At 37.9% G+C, this 16,580-nt stretch overlaps 1 protein-coding gene across 2 annotated transcripts in view; it reads right to left on the bottom strand.

The window, feature by feature from the left end:
* prdm5 (PR domain containing 5) overlaps window positions 1-16,580 on the bottom strand; it is a 73,971-nt gene that overhangs the window by 34,938 nt on the left and 22,453 nt on the right. For both annotated transcript variants that reach the window (XM_084099687.1, XM_084099688.1), the window contains 5 exons: window positions 15,643-15,727; window positions 15,379-15,536; window positions 14,238-14,331; window positions 11,357-11,517; window positions 5,267-5,360 (listed from right to left, as the gene is read on the bottom strand). In XM_084099687.1, coding sequence (XP_083955813.1) covers window positions 5,267-5,360; window positions 11,357-11,517; window positions 14,238-14,331; window positions 15,379-15,536; window positions 15,643-15,727 — 592 coding nt within the window. The remainder of the gene's footprint in view (window positions 1-5,266; window positions 5,361-11,356; window positions 11,518-14,237; window positions 14,332-15,378; window positions 15,537-15,642; window positions 15,728-16,580) is intronic.

The raw sequence follows: 16,580 nt of genomic DNA, 5'->3' as shown, positions 1-16,580 counted from the left end.
AATATAGTGCACAAGTCATATGGACTTCTTCTATGGTACATTTATGGTGCTTATACATTAAATCATTCATTCAGCTGTTCAGCGGTATACAGTTGTGACGTTATGAAATGGAAATTAGGTGAGGTTATGTTTTTAAAGGTAGTTTTTGTACACCGCTCTGGCTAACAAGTGGAATCCCATGTGGCGCCTGAGGATGACATCATCAACACGTTGAGCTCAGTATAACTCACGCCAGTCTGACATTTGGAGAATAATGCAAACCCCCCGGTCAAATCCAAATCCCCGCATTACCAAATAAACAGCCTTGATCACACGTATAGTGCATTCAGCTTTGTCTGCAAAAGCTGTGTTGTCACCACAGAAATGAAAAGGAGTTAAAATCACAGCTTTGTGGATGTTAATGTGTGGGTGGAATGAAAGTTGTGTGTTTAGCTGAGCTTAAATGCGGATTTGAGAAACAGATGGTTGGGTTTATGATTAGGTTTAGATGTTTTAATTAGGTATGATTTCATTTATAGGAAGTACTGGTTTGAGTTTAACTTTGGCAAAAGATTTCGAATCAAGCTTCTAATCAAGCAGGTTAACCAAACAAACAATCATGAGATTAACCCTTTGAACCAGCGGAGAGACTGTCAGCGCTGGGTTTTAACCCCGTCGGGCAGAGGTGAGCTGGGGGAAGGACAGAGGAAGACACAACTGCTACAGAAATCGCTTGCCCTGCTAAATCCATTGCTGATTGCTCCAGTGGTTTTGATCTTTCAACACATATAAGCTTATGGAGACCTAAACCACAGGGAATTCACCTTACCCAACTGAAGTTCTGGTTTGGTGTGTGGTTATTAGCAAAATATTGTGTGATGTGTTGAATAATCATGATATAAATCACAATAAGGTTGGCTGCAATATAAAAACTAAGTCATCTTCATGTTTTCATTTGCAAATATGAGAGGGTTCATAGAGTTGTTATAATAGCATCTCTGACACATCAGTAGCAAAAGTGAAAAGCGGCCCAGAGATGAAAAAGTGAAAGTGCAGTTAGTATCGCTGAAACTGTTTTAATGACTCTATTCAAAATTCTGATCACATTTAATACTTTTTCAGATATTAAAATGTTGTAGTAAATATATTTTGTATACGGTAGTAACATATAGTAATATATAGTAATATATATATATATATATATATATATATATATATATATATATATATATATATATATATATATATATATATATATATATGTAGAAACTAGCGATATATTGAAGTATTCAAGTCAGTTAAATTTCGACGAGCATCTTACCCTTGTGAAAATAACGACACTTCAGAATATGTTTAAAAAGTACTTATTACAAGACTTGCACACTTTAAAAGAAAATATAAGTGCAAAAATAATGTAATGATTTCAGACACTTAATTGCATGATATTTACTATTAAATTAAAATATATTATTGTTTAAATTTATATTAAATGTAAATAGCTGAACTTAAAAGTGTTTTTGACCCACGTAAGTAGGACTTTAGTACATCTTTATTTGTAATTTTATAATCATATCTATTGTCTTTGAAATATGGTTAAAGTGTACTGCTGAATAACCTGACAAGCATTTATGGTAAACTAAAATAAACAAACATATTTGTAGTTACACATTTGTAATGTTGAAGGTACAATTTAGCACATTTAAAATTCATTACTTTAAATCTAATATCAAGTAAAATTATAATCAAGCACTTCTCATGTGCTTTAGTAATTTAGTAAACATCAAAATAAGTGTACTTCTTTAAAGCACAACAAAATATCAAAGCATGATTTAAAATTAATGAAAGATTACTCTAAGCCATGGGTCACCAAACTAAGGCCCGCGGGCCGACTCAGGCCCGCCACCCCCTTTTGACTGGCCCCCCAGCCCCTCTGCCCCCCACTACTTGAACCGGCCCTATGAGGCAATCCCCAAAAGTCGTCATGGCCTTTTATATAAATATAAATAAAACTTGCGTGCAAATTAATTTATGCAATGCAGAACTACTGTTAGATACGTGGGTTCTTTAGGGACACCTAATCTGTAGCTCCGCCTTAGCTCTGAAGCAGGCTGCGATGTAAAGATTACAATGCTGGAATATGTTGAGAGAGAGGTGTGGGCGCGATCAAAAAGTCGCAAAGTGTTTACTTATATTTGTGTGTGTGTGTGTGTGTGTGAGGCGCGGGCGCGGGCGCGATCGAACAGTGGAAACATAAAAACATACTCCGTCATTTTGTTTATACAGGACATCATTCAAACTGCAAAGTGTTTAAGTTACTGTTAATTAAAATTAAGGAAAATATATATATAATCTGAAATGTAGCAAATTAATTTTCAATTCATTCAGGTAAAATTACCAAACATATCTCAAGGTCTTTTTGTCTTTTTATTGATTTAATTAATAAACTAATTATATAAAACTATTGTCAGTGAACTACAAATAAACTGGTTCTATGCCTTTACTTTATTAATAAAACTTATTTTAAAAAAATACAAGGCTTAAGACATTTATTTTCCTTTGGTGGAACAGCCTGAGACATGCACAAGCCTTCTGCATTTTTGTTTTGCTTTTCCCTCCATTGTACCGAACTCGTACCGATGATGTCTGAACCGAGGTATGAACCGAACCGTGACTTCTGTGTACCGTTCCACCCCTAATAGAGAGTGCAGAGTTTTCAAAGAACAGTGGACCAACGATTATTTTTAAAGTGAAGAATAACTTTAATTAAAACAAAGTGTGAAGACTTGATTACTACTTTTGCAAACCACTAGTAAAGATAAACAAATATGTGCCAGGAATCAAGTGTTGATATAGTAGTGTGGATATAGTAGTGGGGATGGCTGTGCCAGGCTAGTAATCTCTACTACACAATGAGGCCTGCTGGTGGTCATTTTGGTCTGGGTCATACAATTCTATGTTATATAGCTGAGCCGGCCCCCCCATCACAGTCAGGAACGATAATGTGGCCCCCAGAGAAAAAAGTTTGGTGACCCCTGCTCTAAGCACACTTAAGTGACCATTTTTTCATTAAAATATCTGCAAGTATAGTTTTTTAAAACATATATACTTTTAAGATTTGAAGTGCACTACAAGTGCACATTTAATACAATTAAGTGCACTTATTTTTCACAAGAGAAGTAATGCTCTAAGTAGTGCTCTTGAAGTAATGCATTCAAGTATTTTGCAGATTTTATGCTCATTGACATTACATTGAATGACATGCCATTACACTGGCGTCAAGACCAGGTACAAAGATGCTAAACTGATGTTTATGAGCATGTCTTTTTAAAAGAAGAAGAGCCTATAATACAAGTCCAGTTGAAAGAAAGGAAAGTGGGATTTACAGGCAGCAGAGGTCAGGGGTCACAATGCTGGATGCCTACAAAGAGCGTTCTTTTCTTTCAGGCGCATCACTCGCTCTCACCATGTCTACTGCAGTCCAACACACACACACACACACACACATTTACTCCACTGGGCATGTTTTGGCCTTGTGTGTATGTGTATAAATGTGTGGGGAAAGGGTCAGAAAACAAGTGTGTGTGTGTGTGTGTGTGTGTGTGTGTGTGTGTGTGTGTGTTGTAGTCTGTTGTTATGGCAGCACACTGGAATGCTGAGCTCTCCACTATAAAGGCTCTTTAATGAACATGCTGTCTGTCACCATGTCCATGCTGAGATGTTCACACAGAGAAAGACAGAGAGCGAGATGCCAAATGCAATCTATGTGCTGTTGTTGGTGGCATACTATATACGTTTCTATATCATTTCATTTTAACTCTAAGGGCCAAATTTACTAAACAGTGCAAATTAGCGTGAGAGTGCAATCCCGAGTGATCTACTGACGACACGCAAATTAAAGAACACAGACGCGACCGGATCATTTCCATAATGACCAACACAATCTACCAAGAGCAGCAAATTAGCATCTGGTTTAAGACATGCTTGTTTTGGGCGGTAAAAAATGGTGCAAATACCAGTAAATTGACCAGCGCAAACCTTAGTATATCATGTTGTGATTAATTTAAAGGGGACCAATTATGCATAGTTTTACAAGGTGTAAAATAAGTCTCTGATGTCCCCAGAGTGTGTATTTGAAGTCAAAATACCCCACAAATAATTGTTATAGCATGTTAAAATTGCTTCTTTTTGGGGGTGAGCAAAAACATGCCGCTTTTGTGTGTGTGTCCCTTTAAATGTAAATGAGCTGGTGCTCCCGGCCCCCTTTCAAGAAGAGGGCGGAGCTTCAAGAGCTCATGCTCCAGCACACCAGCAACAACAAAACAGGATAATCTCACGCACTGAGAATCTCAGAAACTGTCAGTAATTGATGAATTTATGTAATTGATGTCGAGTTAACCATCTTCAAGTCAGCGATCAGCATGTTCTGTCATAATCTATAAATCTCTGTACAGGTGCTTGTGTGGAAACTGTTGTAAAATGCCTACAGAGCCAGAGAATATATGCTGCATGGAGATAGAACAGGTATAGTTTAGTTGCTTTTATGACATTGATATGCTTTTATGACATGCTATTGCATTTGTGTTACACACTGTATTGTAATAAAGGTGAAAATATGGATATGACTGCTTGAGAAGACTCCCAAATGTATGATTGACCATCCTGGACTGGAGCCAGTTTGCTGGCTTATAATGATTGGCACAAACGTATAAGACTTAAGCGATTTTGTTAGGGACATTTCCTTCAAAAATGAAATTTAAGCAGAATGTCCTCAGTGACTCAGATGGCAGACTCTTATGTGCATTGGTACATCCCGAAACACAACACTTCTTAATCCCTTTTTGGCAAAGACATCATACAACTACAGAAATGGCGGACTCTGCGCTTCTCACTCAGGTCTCAGGTCACAGTCTCTATGCTAATAAGGCAGATCGGCTCATTTGAAGAGACTGCTTTTGATTCATGGAAATTATAAAAAAAAATAAAAAAAATGAGTGAGTGAGTGGATGTTTACCATTATAGGCTGGTTGTTCTCATACACTGCGGACACACATTGGTGTTCAAACACCTTATAAAAGTGAATTTTGCATAATAGGTACCCTTTAAATACTCTCCTCCCATAAATTGTGCATCATAAAAGGGAAACTCCTACAAATGCATCTAAAGTATCAAGTATCTAAAGATAAGCCATGGCAAGAAAAATTAGCCAACTTCTGAAAATAGATAAATAAGCTCAGGGTTATTGGAAGATCAGCATGGAGTGTAAGTTCGGCTGGTGAGGAGGACTGACCCGTGTGGCTGCGGATGTGCACTCTCAGAGTGCCGTTACTGGCAAACTTCTGGCCGCAGTACGGACAGATCTTCTCCTTCTCTCCTGTATGTGTCTAAAAGGGACGAGAAACACAGCAAAACAGATTATTAACATTTGAGAACGATCCTCTAACCCACAGGTGTCAAACTCAGTTCCTGGAGGGCCACAGCCCTACACAGTTTTGTTCCAACCCTGCTTCAACACACACACACCTGCAGTTTTCAAATAAGCCTGAAGGACTTGATTAACTGATCAGGTGTGTTTAATTAGGGTTGAAGCTAAACTCTGCAGGGCTGTGGCCCTCCAGGAACTGAGTTTGACACCCCTGCTCTAACCTATCTATATTTGATGAACTGAAGTGATCTGAACTGATCCAGTCTGATGTGATTCAAACTCAGCTGACCTGAACTAAGGTGACCTGAATGAATTTGAACTGATCTGAACTGATGTGTTTTGAACTGAGCTGATGTGATCAGAACTTTTACGAACTGAAATGAAATGATCTAAACTGAACAGAGGTCGTCTGACCTGAAGTGAAATGAACTGAAGTAAGGTGATTTGGAAATGAGGTGATCTGAACTGATCCGAACTGATCTGAACTGAGGGGATCTGGTCTGAACTGAAGTAATCCAAACTGGTGTGTACTGAAATTAAATGATCTGAACTGAAGTGATCCAAAGTGAGGTGATCTAAACTGAAGTGATCGGATCTGTTCTGAACTGACTTGATATGAACTGAAGTGAGTTGAAACAAAGCGTTTTAAACAAACGCCGAACAGAGGAGAGCCTGTGACTCGCAGCAGAGCCCATAATAAAACCAGAATCAACACTGGTTTGGCTTTGCAGAGATGGCGAGAACTGAGGGATTTGGAAAACTAGCAGTTATTTATTTTATTTTATGGATTGCATGAAAGTGAATTAAAAACAAATGAACAGGAGCAAACGTTTCAGCACATTGCTATCTTCAGTGCTTCAGTGCAAGAACTGAGGGATTTGAAATGTTGTAAAAGCGACAGAGATGATGGTGTTTTTATTACTCAATTATATTGTATTTTATTATATAACGTATTTTATTGAACTGATAATTTGCCATATGTAGCTCTCTAACAGAGTTCACTGTAAACCAGCAGATCCAAAGCACAACCAAAACAACGTTCTCCCGCAAAATGCATGCAGTTGTGTTTGTTTTTGTTTTTATAACTGCAAGAGGGCCAAAAGTTACATAGTGTACCTTTCAGAAGAGCTTTATATGTGTGTGTGCTGGACTTGCCGTCTCTTCTTTACGCATCTACTATTAATCACATTTCTCCGATTGAAGTTTGGTTATGGCATTTGAAGAGTTGCTGAGCGTTCTAGGTCAGCCAGAGGTGAACCATGTTGCACGGTCGTAGTTTGCAAGGCCGAGATGGCGACTTGAGTTTCAGATCTGAGAGCAGATATTTCACCTCTGATAGTTGCGGCATCTCTTCAGTGTGTGTCAATCGTATGACAAATTTCAACTTTGGTAGCTCGTAGATCCGAACGTAGCAAGTCAATGGCTTCCAGGACTGTAGCATCTGCCAACCGTTGCGAACATCATCGCCAGGAGAGGTCGGTGTGACAGGGCCTGCCTCCTTCTGCTTTTTGCAGATTGTGTCTTCGAGCTCGCTTTCATCTTGTAGTGTAAACGAAACTTCAGCTAATCAAATCCAAGGATGCATAAGGATCTTTATGTAGAAATTATTGTTAAAAAGGTCAATTTAATAATAATTGTACAGGAGCAGCAGGGGAGTGCGACCTACCGACCCATAGCTCACTAGCGCATTAAACACATTTCTTACCTATGAAACGCATATCACAACATAACAAAGCGACCTGAATTAGTATATGTTAACTTGAACTCTTCCACTTTAAAACGAATCGCAAGTACTGACATTTAGGATTTTTTTCTCATGCAAAGCTACTCTATGGCTTTCAAAGTCCTGAAATAAATGAGAACACGTTTTGAGGCTATTATCATTTATTCTCCCTCATGTCATCGCAAACCTGAAGGTTAGTAAATGATAATGCAATTTTCATTTCCGGGTGGATTATCCTTTTAACAGCCATGGTCACTATAAATGAGGTGTGGAGACCATGTGAAGACTGGTGAGCATTTCATATTTGAAAAGAAAGTCATACCAGTTTAGAATGACATTAACAAAAAAAATGTAAAATTATGACATAATTTTAATATTTGGGTAGACTATTCCATCAATCACTTATGTAAACCTCAGAGCCTGTGTGTTCTCATGCAGATCTTTGCTCATAGCGATGACATGAGCGCTATTGTTAAAGTTGAAGGAAAACTATGAATCATATCATTTTTAGGCTGTATTCCCATAAAGCTGATGTAAACAAGGCTTATCTCACAGTGCTGGAGGGAATATCTGCACCAGCTCCTCCACCTCCTGGTATTTTCTCCATCTCTTTATCTTTTCCCTTTTCCTACTCACTTCCTGTCCCGCCTCATATCTCTCCCCTCGCATCTCCACTTCCTCACCTCCATCCCTTCCTCTCCTCTCCCTCTTTCTTGAACCCCCCTCTTTCTCACTCAATCATAAAGTGTGGAAAGACAGTTTAAAATACCATTACTCTTTCTGTCTAATCCCTTAAAATGCTCCCTGTGATGTCGTATAAAAACCTGTACACACACGCGCGGGCGCTCACACATGTCCACCAGATGCGTCTGTGTACCATTAGTTTGGGGATTGTTTGTGTCACGGAGCAGGACACGGCATTTAACATTTTGTAAGATACTCAAACAGTCCATTTTATGACTGAAATATACCTGATTATTACACAGCTTCTTGCAATATTTGATTCTGTTTGGTCAATCGTGGTTTCGTATAACGACACTAAACTGTATAATTGATGTATTATATACAATACTAGTTTCATATCTTTCTTGTGCTCTTCTCACATACACAGTAATAATAATAATAATACATTAAAATTAAGTAAACAAAATTAAAATTAATATTTTTATTCATTCTCAACTTTAAAATTGTCCATTTTTTTAACAAATTCAAACAATAGATGTCGTTTTGGCGCTGACGGATCGCTGTAGCGCCTCATTTCAAGCGTGTGATCCGATCATCTCTTACTCTTTACTACTAGTTACTGCAAGAAATAAACATGCATGAATATCAGAAGGAATGTTGAAAGATATATTACAACTTACTGAAATTAATTCTGTCTTATGTAATCGCTCAATCAGTGTTTCAACCGTGGAAAGACGTCAATAAAACAGCTTGTAGGCTATACAATGTCACTTAACCATAGATTTACCTAAAAAAAAAGCTATTCAATTTCCATAAACTCATTAGTTAGCTAAAAAATAAGAGCATTTCGCCAAATATATGCACTGTACTACATATTTATTCTATTTTTACTTAACATGTTAGTGATGTTTTTTCATTATTTAATATATGTTTGAATAAATGTGTCATGAAAACAAGTTAATACAATTTATTGTGGTTTAAATGTTTATATTTCACCAACAAACTGGAGTAAAAACAATTCTGTTATTAAAAAGTTGATATAAAAACAGCCTTATGTGCAATTTAACTCAGTTTTAGCTATTTGAGTGTTGATTATTAAATAAGTTTGAATAATTAATTTATAATTAATTTATTTTTTATGTTCGATTTCAGTACATTCTGAATTTTCGTTTTCAGCCCATCATTTTAATTTCGGTGCATCAACAATATAACTTCATGCCAGTGTCCCGACCACGCTTTTTGGGGATTATTTTGCGATAATGACCAGCTGACTGCATATTATTGCTTATGTAACCGTATTATACAAACACTCACATCTTAGGTAGTGAGAACGATCACATTCACTCACTCACACATACGTAATCCTATAATAATACAGTAAAGATTCAGTTGTCACACACTCCATCAGGATAAAACAGCTTTTTGCTTAAAATGTCAAGAAAAGAAAACCCAGAATCCCTCTATCATGACTGTGTGTGTGTGTGTGTGTGTGTGTGTGTGTGTGTGTGTGTGTGTGTGTGTGTGTGTGTGTGTGTGTGTGTGTGTGTGTGTGTGTTAACATACAACATCACTTCTAAATCTTTCACTGCAACTAAGGACTGAAAAAATAAATAAAAATAAAGGACTATTTTTTACCTATGCTAAAACTTGTTCTCCATCCATGTGGTCTTAGTTATGCTAGCACAAAAATCATTACAGACAGCCTCAAAGAAAGTGATAATTGTTTGAAAGATTATGAAAACGGACAGGTTTTTTTCCCGCTTTGGAATAATGTGCAGTGATGAATCGTGCACAATAAGGGACATTCATTCAAAACGGTCAATTTTGATTTCACGATCGCAATAAGTACTCTTTAAGAGTTTCATATCAGTGATAGTGTATCTGGCATGCAGCTGGGCTTCTGTTCTCTGCACACTGTCAGAAAGTAAATGAATATGGTAAAGGTTCTTTACTCTTGTGCCAACAGTAGGTCACATTTCAGACACAATGTCAAATTCAGCCCATGCCATCTCAACTGCTTTAAAACTATAGTGGAGTTTGGTGTCACTGTGCTACTGTTCATGTTAAGTGGTTTACCTGAAGTATAAATCTGAGATGAAATTGAATATGAAGTTGATGGTATGTGAATACAATCATCCTCTGTGTAGATGGAGCAATAAATCATGATAGAGCTGTGGTACACTATGATAGGAGGGAATGTGCAGGATATAAGATGATTATGGAATTGAGTTTCACCGTGTGTGAGGAAACACACATTGGAAATGTTACCGTGCTGAAATACATGGGAGCTAAATTCAAAAAAATAATAAAAGTTTTAAAAATAACTAAACTAAAAGTGCTCTTATTAGAAAACAGAGATCATAACTGCATATTAAAACTGCAATTCCATTTTAGTTCAATGAAACTGGGTAAGTTTCACAAAATATGTCATATATATGTCATAAGACTGAAGTGGAGGCATCTTGATCACTCTTTTGTGATATTGGCCGTCTGTACATTATCATGCTTATAACACAGCTACTTACAAAATAAAAAAAAACAAATGGACATTAATTATTGATTTGAGTTATTGTATTATATGTGAGAAGTCAGCGCAGATTGATAAAATAAAAATAAAAACAGCAGTTATGTAGGAAATAGGTGTTATTTGACCGCAGGATGTAAGGACTGACCAATCAGAATCTCAGGATTAAAAATAATTATATATATAATGGATCTTATCTTGAGCACAACATGCACTAACCACTGCACCGGTTTTTAAGTCAAAAGTGTTTACCCTCTCCATCATCACATATGTGAGCATGTAAACTCATGACCAGACCAAGACTGGATCTAAAGTGATTTAAAGTCCCCCTGTAGTCAATTGTATCCCTTAAAACTCATCTTTGATCACCAAAATCACATATTTAAACTTTTTTTTTCCTTGAAAATTTTTTCTTCACGTCTTAAAATAACTTGAATGTAACTCGACACCCTTGCCTCATTTAGTATACGCGGTTCTATGAATATGCAAATGAGCCCCGCCTCCACTCACTCACTCAGCTCAGAGATCCACTGTCTTTGGTTCACTGCAGTTTTAAGGAGAAAATACTCAGCAATGGTGTCGACTTATGAATTTACACATGTTTTGTCTTAAAGCATATTAAAAACACCACACAGACATATAAACTACATTAAAAGCTTGATTTTCACCACAGGGGGACTTCAAGAGTTGTAAAGTGTGTTACACAGAGCTGAGAGTATTAAGACGTGCTCACATTAGACAAATTTCATGGGGAAAAAACAAAGATTAATTGTCTATCGTCCGCAGGGTTGAAAATATCGATTTTGATGAACCGATATCGATTCTTAAATCCCAAGAATTGTTCTTTTGGTCTATGCTGTTGATGTGTGAATAACCATAATTTTGTTAGTCAGCTAGAAAAAAATAACTATAGAGGAGAATTTTGCAAAATATATGCATTAAATTTTTACTCAATCTGTTAAGACTGATAAGATCTTAGATTATTTTGAGCTTTAGTACATTGTGTCTGTGATTATGAATTCACCTTCTTGTGGCTCTTGAGCACAGACGGCGTGACGAAGGCCTTCTCACACAGGTCACACTTGTACTTCTTGTGGCCATCGTGTACGACCTGAATGTGCACGTTGAGTGTGTCCTTACGCTTGAAGGTGGCGTCACACTGGTCGCACTTAAACGTTCTCTCACCTTGGACAGAGAAGAGCAGAAGATTTCAGTCAAGACTCCCTGTGACACGCTAAACTTCAGAAAAATGTTGACAGCCATTGTTCCACATTTAAAAGCGCGCCATTCAATCGAAGCTTTGCAGGAACTCGCTTTGTATCCGAATCCACTTTGCTGCCCTCCGAGTCAAAATTGTCCCATTATCCTTTTATGAGCCACTTTTTCCTTTCGAAAAAAGGACGCCAGCCAGTTATCCAGTTGTTTTGGAAGATGGGAGGGTATAAATAGAAAGGATAAAAGATCAGGTAGAGAAAGCTAGGAACTGTTCACCTCAGAGGAGGTCACAATCCTTTTCAGAAGATGGCACTCTGTTCATCTTCCAAAGCTTTCTTCTAATCCCACAAAATCGTAAGCGACGCCAAGAAACGTAAATATGTGCTGTGAAAGCAGGCTCTTCTGCTCAAACAATGGCTTTCTGTAACAAACACGTAGAGTCGGTGCCAAAACTCTAGTTCTGGTCTTTAAATGGCTGAATGGAGTCCAACACGTCACCACATCTAATCACCAGCAGAACAGAGTGAATGCTGGGTTATAAAAACCTGGACTATGAACAATGTCTTTAAATGAATGGGCACGGGATGGCTGTCATCACATAACATGCTAATCTTCCTGCGTTTCCGTACCAGTGAATCTCTTCATTCATAAGGTGGTTTTGTTGGCATCTGGACGCATGTCAGAGCCCATAAAGTTAAGTGCTGCGTTCTTGAAAGAAACCGGGTATGATGACGTACTGTAACTCCATCTTTGATCACGCATGATGGGAATTTACATGTAAGCTGGTCTTGTCAGGCCAGCAACTGGATGGAGTGACAATCCACAATCGCTGTACTGTAAGAGATTGCTGGTGTGTTCATAATTTCAAAACAAAACTCCACATGCAAGATATCATTTCAGATCTTTGATGACATGGGGAATTCTGGGAAAGGTGATGGAGGTATTTGCGCTCCTTGGACTGAAAGACTAATATGTGTCCTTTGCTCAAAGCAGATTCGACCACCAACAGCATTCTGCATCAAAACATGTTGAGTAGTTGGTCCAAAATCACTTCGTAATTTGTGTTTTGTCACTTTGTGCAGCATTTCGCTTCAGTGAAAAATCATTTAGGAGTTTGAGTCAGCATTCATTTTACTTCTATAATGTGAAACTATATTCAAAAGAACTAAATTCTAAGACTTTTTGCATCCATTGTTTAGAATGTGAGGCAGAGTCAGATCTAAGAGAGAGTTTGCAGTGAATTGTGGTTTTGGATTTACACCGCAGTTACTTCGCCCCGCTGATAGTCATTAATATGGCAGGTGAGCAGAACAGTCATGTGACTGAAACACATGAATGTAATGTTCACATACATTACGGTTCAAATGTGCTGTAAGGGCTCGGAAAGACTTTTTATGTTTTTGAAAGAAGTCTCCTCTGCTCACAAAAGCTGTATTTGTTTGATCAAAAATATAGTAAAAACAGTAATATTGTGCAATATTATTACAATATATATATATATATATATATATATATATATAAAACGTTTTCTATGTGGATATATTGTAAAATGTAATTTATGCCTGTGATCAAAGCTGAATTTTCAGCATCATTACTCCAGTCGTCAGTGTCACATGATCCTTCAGAAATCAGTCTAATATGATGATTTGATGATCAAGAAACATTTCTGATCATTATCAATGTTGAATTTTTTTGTGGAAACCATGATACATTTTTTCAGAAAACTTTGATACATAGAAAGTTCAAAAGAACAGCATTTACTTGAACTAAAAATCTGTATTTACAGTCACTTTCAATCAATTTAATGCATCCTTGCTAAATAAACATCTTAATTTCATTGAATAGAAAATCTTACGAACCCCAAACCTTTGAACGGTAGTGTATATGTGATATAAGCTAAACAATTTAATTATAGCAATTGCAATGCACACATGGAAAATAATATTTTTAACATGCATTAATTACTCAATATTTGCTAAACATATTTGGAAACAGAAATGGTGAATTATTATATTTTGGAAGTGTTAATTGCTCAGGTCAAGCACAATGCCAATAATAGCAAAATATTGGTTGATTTGTCCATAGCTTCTGCAACGTAAATATTGAACTTTGAAAAAAAAGTGTAAAAGACACTACGCCAAAAGACCCAGATAAAGATCTAAACTACACACACAGACATACACAAACAAATACACTCAAACACACACAAACACAAAGGAGGGTGTTTGTGAAATATTTGTGGAGGACTTACTCCACTGAGCCACTCGGGCCTTTTAAAACGAAAATGTGTGTTTAATAGATGGTCACAAAAACAGCTTTATTTCATAACCAAATATTGACACAGATGGATCAGATTATGTCACAGTGGGCCATAAGTGATCACACACACACACACACAGTAAATACAGCAGAGCAACACTTTGTTTCTCTCTGTGCAAGTCCTCTCCACCAGATACATACAAGAGTTTTAGCCGTATGTGTGTGTGTGTGTGTCTCTCTGGGGAGGACAGCAGGAAATTCCTCTAGCTCAATAATCTCAGTGTGATCAGTCTAGACTGGGCAGAGCAGAGCCGAGACCCATCCTGGCTCCACGAGCCCCTGCACCCGCAGACACACAGCCCAGGGTTCAGGGGGTGCTGGGGTACACAGACACAGAGCACTCGTGTTGCACGCGTGGAACACACACTTACTGTTGTGAATGAGGAGGTGGCGCTGTAAAGAGAACGGGGTGCGGAATAGGGCCTTACACTCTTCACACTGGAAAGGCCTCTCCTCCGAATGTGTCTACAGACAGAAAAGCAGGCCAGAGAACCGATTTAGGAGATTAAGGGGTCAAAAACAACATAAAACGCAATTCATAATGTGTTTAATTTACATAATGTGAAGTGTCTGGACTTGGTGGAGGATTAAGCAAATTAAAAATATCCCTTAGATTTGAAGGTGGAATCTAAGGGATTGAGAGTGGACTGACTGACTTGGGCTTGAACCACCCAGAACACCCTAGAAAACACAAACACACTGGGAAAAAGCAGTGTGTGTCCATGAAAAATAAAAAAAGAGTGGGTCCTATTGTGCCATTTTACGAAGTCTTGATTTAGTTGTTGGGGTGTACTAAAATATGTTTTCATGCTTGATTGTTCAAAAAACACATTATTTTTCACATATTGTACATTATTACAGCTCCTCTCTCGCCAGTCTGGCTCGAACACTGCGATTTCGATGAAGCCCCGCCTTCGGAAATACGAAATGTGCTGTGATTGGTCAGCTGGCCCAGTGTGTTGTGATTGGCAGCTCTTAGCATGTGTTCGGGAAATGTCCCGAATGTTACATTTGCCTAAGTCAGATCAGCACAAAAGTCTTTGCAAATCAGCCCCAAAATTATTACATTTTATCTAAGTTTTCATTTATTACTAATTAGATTCATTTATTAAGAAAGTAAATGATGCCTTATTATCAATCTAGATCTGAATGTTGATTTCTGTGCTCTTTTCTCTATTTCACACACTCTGTTGGGAGCTGTGTGGGGTTTTGGGCTTCATGTTATCTGCGCGGTGTAAAGGTCAGGGGTCGCGTGGGGTCATTACAGGTCAGGGTTAGGCTGAAGGGTTTGATTAGGCTCCACAGTGGCTGATTGGGCTCCAGATTTCCGTTAAGATAAGATGCCAGAAGTTTATTTGACCAAAAATCTGTCAGATCAATCTATCGGTCTCTCCAACCATCTGTCTTTCCAGTTTAATTCTGCCTCTCTGCCCCACTTTAAACTGGAACATCAGAAACACAGGGTGCAGGCCTCTCAAGACATCAGGAATAAACACATAGGCTGATCAGCACCTTTTTATGGTTTTTGTAGACGTTGCGGTGAGCGAACTCCTTCCAGCACACCTTACACTTGTAGGGTTTATCTTCACTGTGGATGATCTTATGAGCCGTGGCCTGATCCAGACGCTTGAAACTCCGACTGCAGATATCACAGGTGTACGGGCGCTTTTCTACAAACACAAAGAGAATGCAAAGCCAACAGCATCTTCGTAAACAATGTTTTACTCATGTGTTGGTTGTATATTATTTGTATGTATGTGAGTGCATGGTCTTCACCAGAGTGTGAGATCATGTGTCGCTTCAACTGATTCACGGAAATGAACTTTTTATCACAGGCCGTACAGTCAAAGACCTCATGAACCTGGAAATACACCAACATTATAACATGTAAATACTGTAAATACAAAAATAAATCATTCAGAACAATACTTGCAGGTCTTTAAAGGAGATTTCATGCAAATAAATTAAATCAATTTCTCATCTCATGCCACTTCAAACCTGTATGGCCTGTATATTTTGAAGACTTTTGGTAGACAATTTTGGTTACCATTTACTTCCACTCACGGACAAAACAAAAAAATCTCTAAATATCTTCTGTTTCAAAGAGGAAAGTCATACAGGTTTGAAACCTCATGAGGGCCCTTTAAGGGCTAAAAAAAAAAAAAAAAAAAACCTTTCAATTGCTGAACTTTCAGTGTCACAAATTGCGTTTAGTAACCACAAAGTAAAACACACTGACAGACCAGACCAGAATCGAACGCTCAGCGTATGACCGTAATGACCAGAACACATCTGAAGTCTTTTAATGGACCATTGAGGGTGATTGCTGAACTCTTGGGTGGGATTTAGTTGCCTGTTCTTAGTGTGTGACCTTGAAAATATCCTCAACCCAACTCACAGAGGACAACACACACACACACGCACACACACACACACACACACACACACACACACACACACACACACAGATGGAAATGTAATTAAACTTCTGAGCGGTTTTGAATAGCTCCTCTGCTAAATACAATTTTGCTCAATGGGAAGAGTTCTTCGGCTGAAAAATGTTCACATTTCAGTCTGTCTGAACAGAGTCAGTTTTCTCACAGGGAATCAGGAGGTACAAATTACAGTGAACTCTAGCCAGTCAGTTTCTGTTGAAAATTACAAACAGTCAATAATAAAACTGTCAAATTTTCTCCGCTACTTCATCCAATACG

The sequence above is a fragment of the Abramis brama genome (genome assembly GCF_963993115.1).
Source record: "Abramis brama genome assembly, chromosome: 22".
Lineage (NCBI taxonomy): Eukaryota > Metazoa > Chordata > Actinopteri > Cypriniformes > Leuciscidae > Abramis > Abramis brama.
This window is presented reverse-complemented; position numbering and strand designations above follow the sequence as displayed.